Source organism: Sphaeramia orbicularis, chromosome 6 (assembly GCF_902148855.1).
Source record: "Sphaeramia orbicularis chromosome 6, fSphaOr1.1, whole genome shotgun sequence".
In the NCBI taxonomy this organism is placed as follows: domain Eukaryota; kingdom Metazoa; phylum Chordata; class Actinopteri; order Kurtiformes; family Apogonidae; genus Sphaeramia; species Sphaeramia orbicularis.
The window spans coordinates 31,861,658-31,878,219 of NC_043962.1; the positions used below are offsets into that span (position 1 = coordinate 31,861,658).

The 16,562-nt window shown below is 37.4% G+C and overlaps 1 protein-coding gene across 1 annotated transcript in view; it reads right to left on the bottom strand.

Annotated features, from left to right (window-relative positions):
• The window catches only part of cadps2 (Ca++-dependent secretion activator 2), a 308,305-nt gene that overhangs the window by 19,085 nt on the left and 272,658 nt on the right, over positions 1–16,562 (bottom strand). The window contains exon 29 of the mRNA XM_030137611.1: positions 5,528–5,635. Within this exon, the coding sequence (XP_029993471.1) occupies positions 5,528–5,635 (108 nt within the window). The remainder of the gene's footprint in view (positions 1–5,527; positions 5,636–16,562) is intronic.

A 16,562-nucleotide genomic window follows, 5' to 3' on the forward strand; every position in this document is an offset into this window, starting at 1 on the left:
TGGGGGGGGTATGCACTTTTTGTGGGTAACTTCATTTGCATTTCTTAGTTATTGCTTACATTTTTTTTTTGCGAATCAATAGTGTGAACTTGTTTTGGTTCTAAATTTAATATTTAAAAAGACTATATTTGACAAAGAAGAATGGAGACCTACAGCATGTGGCCTATATCCTAGGGTGCCGCTACCATTTGTGGACTCCATGGAAGGGGGGGTTGGGGGGGTATGAACATACTGTAACAACTGGAGTTATAGGGGTGCGTTTCATAAATACTGTAACAACTGCAGCCGGCTTGAAAACGAAAGTAAAACTTAACTTTGACTCCCAGCTTCTATGCCTCTCTTCTACTGTGGAGCTTACATGAAATTATCACAACTTCTAACCCAGTGTTTTTCAACCTTGGGGTCAGGACCCTACGTGGGGTCGCCTGGAATTCAAATGGGGTTGGATGAAGTTTCTAGTAATTGATAAAAATACAAAGAAACTTACTAATAAAAAATATATGGTGAGTTGAGAGAGACAATCCCAATACAAAAAAGACACGACAAACTGTGAAGCTGAAACTGAAGCACTGTGGTACTGTTTATCTTTCAAATGTTCATTGTTTCAGATGCTGCAGCTCTTTCATAATTCATTATTTGAGTTCTTGTTTGTTCAGTATTAATTGTCAGCCTTGTAAATCCAAGCTGGACTGACTGTACATATCCTGACCAAGGAAAATAAAATTCTCACTTTGTGCAGTAATCTACACCTGGCTTTTCTGCCTCCGTCCATAATAATATACATTATATAGACCAAATGTCGTCTAAAATTAATATTTATTTGCAACATAGTACAGCAAATTATTACATGATCAAAAACAAATTAAAATTTAGCAAAAAGAATGTCTCCGTTTTGAACGTCTGAGGTTGCCAGAAATTTGTGATGTTGAAATGGGGTCACGAGCCAAAAAAGGTTGGGAACCACTGTTCTACCCTATATATCCACTGGGCCCTCTGGAAATGCAGGGCCCCATGAATGTGTCATGTTTACCCCCTCTTTATGTCGCCCCAGCCTATATCTACAGTACAAATGTGGCCGAAGTCTTTAGATCTCGGTGCATCTTCAATGTGTTTACAGTTGCCATTAGAACTGTTCACTTGGGAACAGATCAGTAAAACTGCCCCTTTTGTCAAATCTCTCCAGTACCTACACAGGAAGGGAAAAGCAAGACAAGTATCACTTCATTCTGACAAGCTTTACTCTGTGTTATGCAACATGTTGTTTATGCAGCCTGTCAACGCCCCTTTGGCAGTCAGCTTCAATAACAGTCCCAACGATAATGTATGTCACTGTCAGTTTGTGATGGACATAAGAGGCTGTATCTGGATCTCTGATGAAACATCACACACAAACTGGAGAAGAGAAGTCGAATAAAACCACTAAAGTGTGTTTCACCAGGAACCACCAAGCCACCTCCTAACAGCAGATAGAAGCTAAAGACTATGATGTTGAGGGAACCTTAAAGGGGCTACATGTAAAAAAAAAAAAAAAAAAAAAAAAAAAAAAAAAAAAAAATATATATATATATATATATATATATATATATATATATACATATATATATATATATATATATACAATAACACTAATAAAGAGCCCTGAAGGTGAGCCAAAAAGGACAATGTATTGGATTGTAGTACATTTACCCAAAGAGTCTAGTGAGTCACTTTGCTGGTGAAGAAAACGAACACCACAGCGCTTTTGACCAAAGTGTCAGAAAGTGATGACATGGAATGAGAACCGCTGAGAAACAACTTTAAGAGTCAAAGAAAGTAATGAAGTGATAAAAGCTAGAAGCACTGGACATAGATCTAAATGATAAGAATGAAGTTTGATGATGAAATGAGCGTTTCTTCTACTCAAGTGACTTTGATTATGAGGCTCATAAAGGTATAAAGTTATTATGGGATGTTATTATCTTTGCTAAGTTGCTGTTTGTTGATCCATGGTTCCAAACAGATCTGTAGTACAACTATTGACAACACAAAAATGTCAGAAAACAGAAGATTTGTGGTTTTACTGTGATTATTTTCGGTCCAAAAACAGAGCTAAGCTAACAGAGCTATAATGTAAACTATCAGCTGATGCAGCACAAGAAGATTCTAAGACACAGTGTTATTTTGACTGACTAACATAATAACCAGCTATGAGTATTAGTTTGATGGAGAAAACTTGATGATACCATAATACAGATGTGCATAAACGATGAGCTTTACACTTTATTCAGTGAGTGATACAGTCTGTGGATACATAGTAATGATGCTTTGTTTTGTGTGTTCTGGTATGAGACGTCCTCCTGATGGTGAGAGTTTGGAATATTAATATTACACAGAATACCTCTGAACACAATCTGTATCTTAAATCAGTTTGATTTGGAAAGAATCCATTAAAGTATTGATTGACACTTGAGACTGGCAGCAGAGGCTCATGGGAAGTGTATTATTTAGAGCTGTGCAACAACATTATTGAGAAAAACATTCTATCTCTAAAGCAACTGTGATCAGAATATAAACCTACATGACTGTTTTACAAGTCCTGAGCTTCTACGTTATGTTACATAGATACTGTTAAGACAAAAAAAAAATTTAATAAGAATGAAGAAACAGGATTGCAAACTGTTGTAATGACTTTCATCTTACCTCACAAATCTCCTGAACTAGTTGGAGAACATGATCACACTTGAGATACCACAAATGGGAAATGAATCCAACAGTTCGGACTTCATCCGAACTATGAATATAGGATCACATATCAAACCAAATCAAAAGATGAGAAATGACAGCTTCTTACGTTCTGCTGAGTGTGTTGACAAATAAACAAAGGTTGGGAGCAGACATGCACAGTATCAGTGATTTGGAAAGTATCCATTTCCTGCTGTTTGTATTTATCTCAGAGTTTTCAGATAAACTTATCACAGCCTCTCTCTGTTTTTCTATATGACACAACATGAAGGAAAAGCTTTGATGAGTAGGAAATGGAGTGCAGAGAAGGAGGATGACAACTGCTGGGATCCAAGGTGAAAGAGAAAGGAAATAACACGGGTAGAAGAGGATGCGGAGAAAATACAAGAACAAAACAATAAAAAAAAACAACACAAGATTTAAAGCATTTGTTTGTGAGTAACAAGGTATGACGAGTAAAAAGGTAAGACTAACATAATAAGACAGACAATTTTAAAAAGAGCAAAATAGTGGAGGTCAGTAGTTTGAATATAAGAGCTGGGAAAGCTGGAAACATTACGATGAACCGAGTAGAAGCATTTGATGGTGTTCGACTGTGATGGACTGTAGTAGAGGTAACAGTTGGCGGAGGGGGGGGTCACATCAATGGCGGCTGCAGCTTCCCATTAAGCTCAGATCAGCTCACAAAAGGGTTAGGGTGAGCTAGGTTTGTGCATAAGCAGACTGATTCTGATGTTTTGTGTTTGTAGAAATTCAGAAGTTGTCCAATACTACGTGTTTGGTGTTGTACCTGTACTTTACATGAGTAGTCTGTAATCCACAGATGAAATTTAAAGTTGTATCATTGTTCTTGTTATTATGTTTTCGAGCATATTTACCCCGACCCCCGAAGGGGGTAAATTCAAAGGTTACATCAGATCAGGAAATATTGAAGAAAAACCGACTTCCTCAGCAAAACATGCCCTCAACTGAACATAAAAACAAGCATCTATAAGCGCCGTCATTTATCAAACTACATGTGTTTTACTGGTGAATCAATGTTGTAGAAGATGACAGTGTTTCCATGTTCACTACAGTCTCTGAATGTCCAAATGGGTCATATCTGATGACCATGAAAATCTGAGAAACTGCAGTTTACCTGAATTATTCATATATATTGATAGGATTTTTGGTTCAAAATTAGTTAAAAATTTCAGATGCTTTTGGTCACCAGCAGCTGTTTAGGTCTTTGAGTCTTAATGCCATTTCTGGTCTGGATGGACCTCCTCACCCTCCTCTGACTAGATGTACCCCCTAAGCCAGAGGTGTCAAACTCATTTTAGTTCAGGGGCCACATTCAGCTAAATTTGATCTGAAGTGGGCCAAACCGGTAAAATAATAACATGATAATGTATAAATAATGTCAACTCCAAACTTTTCTCTGTTTTAGAGTGAAAAAAGTAAATTTACATTATGAAAATGTTTACATCTACAAACTATCCTTTCAAAAGATGTGAATAACTTGAACAAACTGAAAAAATAAATGTAATTTCAGCAATAGTCTGCCCCAGTTTATCATTTACACATGTACATTATAACTTACAGATCACAGTGGATCTACAAATTCACAAAATATTTAATGACAGGCAGAATATTGTTAAAATTGCACTTACTTCTCTTAAGACATTTCAGGTTATTCATATTTGTTCAGGTTATTCACATTTTTTGCAAAATTATCCATTGTTTTAGTGTAAATACATGAAAATTTTTACATTTACAAAGAGAAAAATTTGGAGTTGTCATTATTTTTATGTTATTATGATAGTATTTTACTAGTCTGACCCACTTGAGACTGAATTGGTCTGAATGTGGAACCTGAACTAAAAGGATTGTTCATATCTTAGTGTAATTTTTGCATTTCACAAATTGATCCCAAGGGCTGGATTGGACCTTTGGCGGGCCGGATTTGGCCTCTGGGCCGCATGTTTGACACCTGTGCCCTAAACTGTCTGCATGTACCCCCACCTTACTGCATCATTACAGACTAGACCTACATCAACAAATGGATGTTGTCAGTCCTGGTCTCATCTACAGCCTGTCCGTCCATGGGAGTGGATCTCTCCTTCACTGTGGTTCTCCCTGAGGTTTCTCTTTTTCCTACTGGGTTTTTTGGAGTTTTTCCTTGCCAAGAAGGAGGGTCTAAGGACGGGGGATGCCTGGGACATTGATAAATTTGCTTCACCAACTGTTTACTGATTACTTGACTGTTTGCTTACTTTCATTGTGTGTTTTTTTTTTAATCAATTCAACAATTTCTGTAAAGCCCTGTGAGGCGACTTTGCTATGATATTAGGGTCTATAAATAAAATTGAATTTATGAGTTATCAAAGCAGGTGCAGTGCACTTCATGCTTTGAGAAACTTGCGTGTTGTTTTGTCTTTATGGCTGTAAATTAATCAAAATGAGGGAACAATCCAATAAAACGTGGCTACAATTGAAACATTTTGCAATTTTACAATTTACAATTTTACATACAATTTAAACATAGGAATACATTTGATGTCATGGTGTTGAAATACATATATATTTTTTTTCCAAGGCCTTACCAGGGCTTCGTACAGTAGAATGTGAGATACTTATTGTTGTTGTAAAGCCTCCATATTTATATCTCAGTTATGGTTCACACCTAGTTTTCTTTAACAATAAGCCAAGGTTAGTCCAGAAATACCTACTTTTGAATTAGCATGTTTCAGTGACGTGGTAAACATCAAGTACCACACGTTTGTTGAGATGATGACAGAGTAGTCTGATAACAGTTGATACTCACGTCAAACACTTTCTCGATGTAGAGCTCATCATTGACTCGATCTCGCAGGATGTCCTGGTTCTGTCGGACAAAGGTGATGTAGGTGTCGGCCAGATCCATCCCAGGTTTCTGCAGAGAGAGAGAGAAGACAGGGAGGCCATGTCAGATGTTCAGAGCACACAGTTTGGTGAAAACATGAACATTGCTGGTGTTCTTTACACAGATCGGACTTCATCGGTGCTGTTTGTTATTCAGCTGGTGACAGACTGTAACAGTAGACAGCATGCTAAACTCTGCACATGCATGATAGCAATGAAATGAATTAAAGCAGCAGAGTTTTTTTTAATACAGTGCAATAAAACAGACTCCAAAAACAACAGAAATGTCACCAGAAGAAAACAGGTCTTGTTCTTCATCATTCCTCAACAAGTCCTGTCACAGGCCAAACAAATGGACTTAAAACAAAACATGCAGACCACAGACTTAACAAAAGAACTTGATGGAACCGTGATGGGGTGACCATGGCTCAAGAGGCATGTTGGCAGTTGGCAGTTCGAATCCCACTCTGTCCTAGTCATGTGCCGTTGTGTCCTTGGCCAAGACACTTCACCCACCTTGCCTCCAGTGCTGCTACTCACACTGGTGTATGAATGCATGTGAAGTGGTTTGATGTTTGGTGGTGGTCGGAGGGGTCGTTGTGGATTGGCTACATATGTAGTTTACCACCACCAGAGTGTGAATGTGTGAGTGAATGAATAATGGATCCACTGTACACACTTTGAGTATGTGTTAATAGAAAAACGCTATACAAATCTAATCTGTTATTATTATGATGCGACTATTTTTGAATTTCCTCGAACTGGCATTTTGGTCATTGTCATCTTGGCTCTCTGAATCCAAAAGCGACAAAGTGGACAAAAGGGTGGTGGCTACTGAAGTGTAAGGAGTAAAATGTGAGCTGATGAGTCTTAGTGAAACATAATAACCACAACTACAGTCGAGTTATGCGTCAGGGAAAAAAAAAAATGTAATTCAATAAACTGAGGCCACAGAAGTCTGGTTCAAGGCCACGCGGCACAAATCAACACAAATCTTATTGACAAAGCAATAATTAACAAAAGAACCATCAGTACACTTGTAAGAAGTTGCAAGTCAAGAAAACGAGCCCAGAGTGAAGCTACGAGTAATAGTGTTAACTTAGATGGTGAATGGAAGTCTATTGCCGCGTTTCCACTACGTGGTGCTGGCTCAACTCGATTTGACTCGACCTTTTTGCATTTCCATCACGTAAAAGGACTTGGAATCTGGTATCCGGTAGTAGTTTTTTCGCATCCATACCGCCAAAGTTCCAAATATGGGGGAAGAGATACTAAAATGTGATGTGTAAACACTGCAGACTACTGATTGGTCAGAGAGTTGTCTTTGTGTCATTGTGTTATCAATGTGTGGTGACTCGCCGTTTTAAAAAAAAACAAATGCGGAAGTTTACAGTAAATATACCGGTAAGTTCATCCACATGATGGCAGCCCACAAAACTACACTGGGATTGGTCAAGGATGTTCAGACATTTCTGTCCTTGGTGGCTGACAAAAAATAATTCAGCAAGCTTGACGGGGCAACACGCAACAAGGGAGTTTATTGGCAACTCTGAGCAGACAATATGGAAGTTATGCACCGCGTCACTATGAGGTCCAGGTACTCTAAAGTCGGTAGTATCCTTCAATGGAAACGGTCTCCAGGAATAGTATCTAGTACCTGGTAGTCGAGTCCAGCCAGTTCCACATAGTGGAAACGCGGCATAAGGTAACCAGCATCTAGTGGCCATCGAGAGTATTAGACTTAAAGATACACCCGCATTAGTCTTATTCTCAAGCTGCGATTGTTGGCCCTCTGCACAGACACATGGACTTGAAAACTGGAGGTACACCTGCAGTAATTCAATGACAGATTGATTTGTAATAACAATAATAACCAGAAGTTAAACATATCCAGTTTTCATGGAGCACCAGTGGTTCACCTGGTGGAGTGTCACCCAGTTGATGCATGTTATTACCCTACTCTCTCTATCCTCTTATTTCTTTGCTGAATCTATCAAACAAATGCAAAATGTGCTCAAATACATCTTAAACAAAACATGCTTTCTCTAGTCTGTTGTAGTAACCAAACGTAATTCATCAAAAATATTTGAAAGTGTATTAAGACAAGATGTGAAAAGTTCATTATATTATTTTCTAATTATTTGTGAATTTTGTCAGAACATTCTGCACACATTTATTTTGTGCGTGTACAGACTCCCTGTTCCTGTGTGTTGTTTACATTTCAGCTGTTATATTGAAAGTTAAAATTATTACTGCCATAGGTATTGCTTTAACTCAACAGTGAGTATACCTGTTTTGTTAGGTACCATGAAGTAATGGTACTAATGTAAGGAATGATGTTCAAAGGGATAATGTGGATGTGGACAGGTGTCTGGATCAGGACTTATGTTGTAACATTTTAAAGTGATGTTCTAATTCTCTAAAATACATGTTCCTTTCACTTTACAAGTGTTTTTCTTGTATTTTTTTTTTTTTATATTTACTTCTTGTGTTTTATTTGTTTTGCCACTTACGGGTAAGGAACCCAATACGGCAACTTCATTGACCTTGATTTTCTACATAACAATATCATTTTAAATTTTTGTTTTTTTACAAAAGTAATAAAGTCTTGTTATGTCCTCCAATAATTAGAATTTCAGAGTATTTCTATGAGTGCACTATAAAAAGGTTAAATGCAGTCGATTTAAATCAGAACGCTCACTAAAATGATTACTTTTCTTTGTTTTGGCATCTAGAATCCATCACAAAATGGACAATTTCAGGAAGAGGAAAAAAATCTACCTTCTCTGCATTGGGAGTCAAAGAAAAGCTGTTGGAGGAAACATTAAGTGCCTGTGGAGGCAGTGGCTGGTGTGGCGTGGAGAGGCCAGAGGCAGGAGAAGTGAGTAAATCCCTGTTCATTCACACTCCCTGTTGTCAGGGGAGATTACAACTGTAATGCTTATTGTAATTGCTTTGACATCTTTCACACCCGTTTTCTGTGAGCCGGCATGCGTTGGCCCCCGGGGGGTGGAGTTGTTGTTCTGCTACAGGGCTGCTGAGCATGGCACGTCAAGTCCCTGTAGAAAAACAAGGAAATTGAGCCTCAGAGCCTCCAGAATTGCAGAAACCTTTTGGCTTTACTTAAAGGCAAAAGGCAGGTAGGAAACAGGAGGCTGTTTATAAATTTGGGAGTGTAAGTCTCACATTTTAAAGATAAAAGTCTATGTTCTGATTTGTGACTTGACAAGTGAACAGGCAGCTGGGGGAAAGAGGGCCAGTCGGATACTTCATTGCTTTCTTCTGTGATGGAAGTGGCCTGAAGTAACAGAGATGACATAATACACAGCAGAGGCATGACTCACTCATGCTTTACTTGCTTAGAGTCAGTTGTATGAGACAGGATGTAACTTGATATTTAAGAGGTATTTATTGTAGGAAAGTTACAACTGCTTAGCCTTGTGCATCTATAGGGAGTAATGTGAAAGAAAGATGACGAGGACGAGGGTGACAATGGGATCCACGGCAGAAAAAAAAGAAAGAAAAACATCAAGGACATAATAGATGAAGGGAATTTGAAGACAATATGAAATAGAATGAAAATAAAATGTAAAGACGAAGATCTAAAGATCCAAGAGGTCTTTGCACTTGCATAAAATATGGTTTGAACATTACATTAAAAACACATCCCTTTTGTGAAAGCTGCCATATTCATCAGTGGGATGCAACTGAATATTTTCTGTTAAAATTAAGATCTTCTAAGAAACCAAATTGTTTTCGGTAAAAAAAAAACAAAAAACTACAAGAGCATGAATAATTATAATTTACACACATTTCATGTATGAAGCCTCTGAGCTGAAAAATATTAAAGTGCATTATTATTGTAAGGGTTTATTATAAATCAATTAGAATTTCAATGCAACTAATTCCGAGTTTATCTCTGAAATGTACTGATGAAACAATGCAGTACTTAACGTTTCCATATAACTGAGTGATGTATTGTTTTTACACTCCCCTCAGTAACATCACAAAGAAATGCCAAACCCTCTCTGATAGTTACAACTCAAATGTTTTGTGATGAAACCAGTCGCAGCAGCCGGTTCAGAGGTCTCTAACGTCGAGTGACAGACTGCAATCAGTCAGACGCTTAGCTGTAATTCAGACAGACCACTGGGTAAGAAAACCTGCAGATACCAAGGGTTAAAGTGGGGTCACATGGCTGCGGGGGGATCAGGTCGGTGTGCGAGTAGAAAAGGAGGGGTGGTGTCAGTGTTGATCGGACGACAGGAGGAACCGGGCCTGATGACTGACAGGAGAGGTGAGAATATGGCAGACCTAGACTCAGAAATCCTGACAAGGTTCAACTGCATATGTTGTTTTGTGAGTTTAGTGATACAGTACTTGTCACGTCCTCTTTGATCGGTTGTAGCACTTTCAGGTCATGTCCACATTCATACAGATACATATCAAAACCATGGTGGCGTCAGGAGTTTACTGTCCAAACCTCATGTCTTTAGGTCATTTTTCAGAAGTTCTCTATCTGGTGTCTGGTTTATTCTAAAGTTTATTCTGGATCTACATGAACCAAATGTGGGGAATTCCACTTTTTGGTGTTTAGGATTAGATAATCTATTTTACTTTTATGACTGATGATGATTGATGACGATGATTGCCTTGCCTAAGGACTGGCTTTTAAACTACCCATGTTCTTACAATTAATGTTTTACTTTTACTGTCTACTCTTTTAAGGAATGGAATTACTCCTATCATTTTAAATTAATTTGTTGTATTAATTAATTGTATTTATCCTATTTATTTTTACCTTGGAGGGGAAGGTGCAATATATACAGGGTGGGGAAGCAAAATTTACAATGAACATTTAGTTGTTTTTTCTCAGCAGGCACTACGTCAATTGTTTTGAAACCAAACATATATTGATGTCATAATCATACCTAACACTATTATCCATACCTTTTCAGAAACTTTTGCCCATATGCGTAATCAGGAAAGCAAACGTCAAAGAGTGTGTGATTTGCTGAATGCACTCGTCACACCAAAGGAGATTTCAAAAATAGTTGGAGTGTCCATAAAGACTGTTTATAATGTAAAGAAGAGAATGACTATGAGCAAAACTATTAGGAGAAAGTCTGGAAGATACTATTAAAGAAGAATGGGAGAAGTTGTCACCCGAATATTTGAGCAACACTTGCGCAAGTTTCAGGAAGCGTGTGAAGGCAGTTATTGAGAAAGAAGGAGGACACATAGAATAAAAACATTTTCTATTATGTAAATTTTCTTGTGGCAAATAAATTCTCATGACTTTCAATAAACTAACTGGTCATACACTGTCTTTCAATCCCTGCCTCAAAATATTGTAAATTTTGCTTCCCCACCCTGTAGATTAGCAATTGTGATCTGTTACTATATATGTCCGAATGTAAATGCAGCAACGTGTAGCAACATCCATCAACATTCGTTTTTTTTTAATTCATGTGACTCTAGTTGCGGAAAAAGGTCTGTCCATTGCAGTTTTGCTTGATATACCAATTGCACTATGCTTGAAAAACCACCTCTTGCAAGCACAAAAACATTTAATCGAAAAATAAGAGTTTTGGCGAAATTGTTGTTCTTCCATTAAGTAAATTTTTATGTGCACATTATATTTGTGCAATTTGAGGGTCAATGGAAAAAATAATAATTGTCATCTTGACCTTTTGAAGCCAGAAGTGAGAGTATTTAATATACATATACATACAAACATATAAATAGTATGATACAAATGTCATCTTATTTGACCAAAGCTTTATTAATTTTTGTTCCCTAAATCCACTTTAAATTGACCTTCTGCCGGCATCAGAATCACCCTAATTTCATAATACACACAATACAATTCAATAATTCCTACTCTGATTGTACACACAATGATAATGAAGGCTATTCTATTCTATTCTATTCTATTCTATTCTATTCTATTGTTTTGTTTTGCACCTCAGGAATCCTAATCCTACCAAACCAAGACTGGATTATGGGATGTAATCTGACTTCAGAATCCTTTTTTCCCCAACTGCTGAAATGTGATCAACTATGGGAGTTAAGTCATATACTGTAGGTCGTATGAAAAGAAGCAGCTGATTCTATCCACAACTTTGCTTTCTTTATAATCATCTGAACAGCTCAGTTAACCCTGACCTTTGTGCCTCATCACTGCAGAGCTTTTTGAACTGCTTCACAAAACTCAACTGTAAAAATGGCTAAGGCCACCAAAGATTCCAACTCTGCCCTCTCTCAGGAATGTGTTACTTTTCTTTCCTCTATCCAACTCTATGTCAGTGAGGATGTTGTGAGTTTCATACCTGTAATTCCTACAATTCAAACTCCATCTAAATGCATGTTTTTGCTCCATATAGCCCCATAAAACAGCTCTTTTGACCATTCAATCCAGTACAGTCATTTTCTTGAGTGTCTTTTACTTCAGTCATCAGTACATTCTTGGGTGGTTCCCCGTTAACCCATAAAGACTCAAACAGCTGCCTGCGACCAAAATCATGTGGTGATCAAAAATGTTTAATAACTGTTGATCCACTAATCGTATCAATCCATGTAAATAATTGGTTTGTCATCTTTTCATGGACATCACATATGATCCATTTGGACATTCAGAGGCTCCGTGGTGAACGTGGAAACACCGTCATCTTCTACAACATTGATTCACCAGTAAAACTCATGGAGTTGGATCAATGACAATGAATGGAGACACTTTATTTATGTTCAGTTATTGATACATTTTATGGAAAAAGTCGCTTTTTCTTCAGTTTTCTCTGTTTTTGATATAAGAAACCCTCAACTTTAATCCAAGCTTTTACAAACATCTATGATCAGTGAATTAAATATAGGAAAATACCTGATTTTCACAGAAAAAATGCAAATACAGAGGATAATGTATAACAAATAGTGATAAATCACTTAAGAAATGTTAAATAGACAGAAAAAGTCATTTGGGAACTGTCGCAAAAGTAGCACTGGGTCTTTATGGGTTAAAGGTGCAGCTCAATGTTTCCTCCATTTTTTTCCCTATGACCAACTACATGGGAATGTCTCCCAGGGGTTTCTAGTTTATGCTAATGCTGATTTTTAGGATTGTCTAGTCTGTTTAGTAGCTTCAGACAGCATCAGTCCACTTACTCCTAGACCTGATGACACAATGTGCAAGACTAACTACTACCAAGTACACTTTAAAAGTACTTTATATGTGAACACAGTTTGTTACTTTCCCAAAACAGGTACCACTTCAATCAAATAGACACACATTATCTCCCAAGAAGACCCTCCATATTTTCAATCACTATTAACAGCAGTGAAGTAGTAGAACAGAACTGCACATCCCCCTGGCAGTAGCAGTCTCCCACTGAATTATATTCATTTCTATAAACTGCTTGGACCAAATTAACCAGACTGTGTTGTGTCTCAAGCAGGTGATGCTGTAGGTTACTTTACACATGGATCTGGTAAACAGTAGAAGAAGCAGAACATTCTTAATTTTCCACCAAAAACTAAGTGTGGTGTTTTTCATAGATGGCACAAAGAATAAATTGGTCAACTTGCACTATTACATACAGTTGCAGAAAAAAATTATTAAACCATCAAAAGTCATCAAAAATAATGGTTATGCAATCAAGTATTAACTCCTGAGTGTATCATGTGACTAAAACAGACAGAAAAGAAAACATGGCACTGTTTTTGTCAGTACAATGCCATAGATATTGATGCAAGAACTGAAGTGATTTTGGTTATTATCAAGAAAACATGGAAAATGGCTAGATATCAGCTCTGAAATTAAACTACTATGAGCTATTTTTGTTGTTATCATTATATTTGTCCACACGAATGTACCTTTAGTTGTACCAGGCATTAAAATGAACAAGAAATTGTAGAAAACAAGGGTGGTCAGAATATTACATGACTCATTCTGATAATGAGTTATTTTAAAATTATGTTTTCATTTCGTCTATGTGTATTTATTTTTCATTGACAAAATGTCAAAATCCACAACAAGCATGTGAAAAAAATTGTTTTTATTTTCTGAAATTTGAGCTTTTCCCCCCATAGTTTGCTGTTCCAATTAAAAAAAGTGTAATGTTTAAAAAATGTGCATTAAATACATTTAAGGAAATGCACCTTAACAGTACACGGTGGAAATCCCATGAAAAAACATTGTCCTTCATCCTCCTTAAGGCCCATCTATGCTCACTTTATGTACATAAATAGGTACCGTACATCTGTATCAAATGGTGTAAACGCCACTGCCTTTATACTTCCATGTGTCCATTGTGTTGGAATGAGCGATTGTAAATCAATCGACCAGAGGGCGTCCCTCTGAATTAACATATTGGGCAAATTACCAAGAAGAGTTGAGTTTTTGAGTGAAAAAGAAGGTGAAGGAAGTCAATAATTACAAACATAACGATGACAGAGGAGGTATTACTAATGCAGATATTAACAATATTAGTACTTGTAAATATGTTGGTAGTTTTTCAACATTTTTCAAAAGGTTTCATCATTTATAGAAATTATTCTCTTCAACACTGCCCCCACGGTTCTTGGTGGTTCTGCTCTGTTTCCTCAGTTGAGGTTTGCATCCACAAGCTCTAAGAGGACAGACAGAACGCTCCATCTCATATATGTATTTAACATTGAGCATAAATGGGCCTTAAAACCTCTCTGAGCATCTTTGTGAAAACCATTTTTCAGCTTTTATCTAGTACTCATCGAGCCGGTGGCAAAAAGACACACTAAGCTATGTAGTTGGCACTGCTCCACCTTTCATATCATCTCCAGCTCTGTGCCACCAGAGATATGATCACTGCCTGATACCTCCTGCCATGAGCCAGTTTTAGCTACATGTAAGGTGGGGATGGAAATGAATGAGATTTAATTGATATCAGTACCAATATTTACCCTACTTATCTGTGTTTATCAATTCCTTTACTAATGCCTGATCAGTGCTCCTTGGCCTAATACTGATCATCTCATTGACATTGTAACCAACACTGTCCACACTTTACAATGTATCCTCCAAACTTCTGTGACTCCTTGTTTTCCAGCAGCTACATACATACATACATGAAGCCAGAGTCAATATAAGGAAAAGATAATCTTCCAGTCATGTGACTCAGATGAAGCACTTATAGCAGTTCCCAGGGATGCAAAACTTACAACTAGCTTCAACATATCTATAAAAATGGAAGCTGAATTTCCAGGAGACTGACATGAGGGTTCAGGGGTCTGCATACTTTTATACTTGTATATGTGAAATCAATACCTGCACTTGGAGGGATATAAATTGATTAAAATATGCATTTATAAATTAACATCTACTTGTGTGAGCATGGTAAAAAAATCTGTATTACCACACAAGTGTGTTCGTGGCAACATATCAGTGCCCCTGTTGTCACTGGAGGCATCGGTTTTCCTTTTCCCACCCCCTCAAGGCTTAGCCTCAATCATCCACCTCTCTTTTCTCTCTTCCTGACGAGGTGACAAAGCAGCGTGACAGATCGGAGACGTCGGCACAGTTCCAGCCACAGAGATTAAGACTTTAACACGAGAGGAAAGAAAGACAGACAGACAGAAAGAAAAGAAGAAAACACATACAAGCAGCTCAGTGCTCTTGTCACGCTCTGCCTGTTTTGTCTCCTTCGCTGTTTCTTCACTTGTAGCCAAACACCAATAATCCGCTCTGCGCCGGGATAATGGCCTACTGGTTGCTTGTCAACATTTGACAACATAAAATTTGAGAGTGTAAAATTAACCGGCGTCCCTTTTCGGATACAGACAGAGGATTTAATTTTGGTGTGGGGGGGTGGGTGGGTGGAGAACCATTGATAATGAGCAGTTAGAAGGGGAGGGTGAGGGCAGTGAAATGCCAGGTAATTACACACCACTACCAGCCGAGTATCCTGTCTAGGATGCATTTCATTTGTGCCAGGTGCACAAGGTGTGTGTAAGAATGTGTGTTTGTACACCGCAGAATTAAGTCGCTTAATAATTCATCATAGTTGTGTTTACATGATTCAAACATGTGCTTATAGCAAGTGATGACTCAATGTAAACATTTTTAATGCATTTTAAATAAGTTAAATTGCTGACCTCTACATACAGTATTATGTCCAGCAGCAGTCCAGCATTCTTTTTTTTAATTCTAATATCAAGTCATTATTTTTTATTATGGTTGATCTATAATGTTATTTAAAAAACCTTGATAAAATAGAAGTTATTCTCATATCAAATTATAAGAAGAGACAAACATTCATACTTTAAAAATATAACGCAAATAACTGAAGATGAAACAAACTAGAACAATAACCTATGTTGATCATTTCACATGTGATATGCTATACATCACTAGGAGGAGCCCAAGAGGCTGAAAACTAAACTTCCCAGGTGCCAGTCAACACAGTGAAAGTAAAAATACCTTGCTGCCATATTGTTTCCAGTTTTTTTTTTTTTTAATTTCTACAGGGATGATGCAGGAAAACACCATCTGGATAAACTTCAGAGGTTTAAAATTATACATAAGTAAAGGTAAACAAAAACTGTCAAGAAGACATATGAGCAGTAGGAGTTTTAGCCTTTAAAGACAGAAAAATACTTTGAAAATGAAAAAAATTAAATAAGAAAGCTACAAAAATTGCATTGTTTGATAGTGTTTCCTAGACTTTCACAGAATGAGCATTTTTAGCAAAAAAGACCCAAGAAACATCTGCACTTATAATAACAATGACAACTGTAGTGCACAGCAGTTATATTCAGAGATGATCCAATAGGAGTTGTTTTTTTGTTTTTTTGGTGCCATTATTAGAGAGGATGTTAAAGTCCACAATAGGACTCAGACACACAGTCAGTATCTTAAACTCAGACACTACTAAAGTGGTGCTTCGGGGCCCAGAATAGCTGGGAGCGGCCCTGCAGGGTGGTGCTGT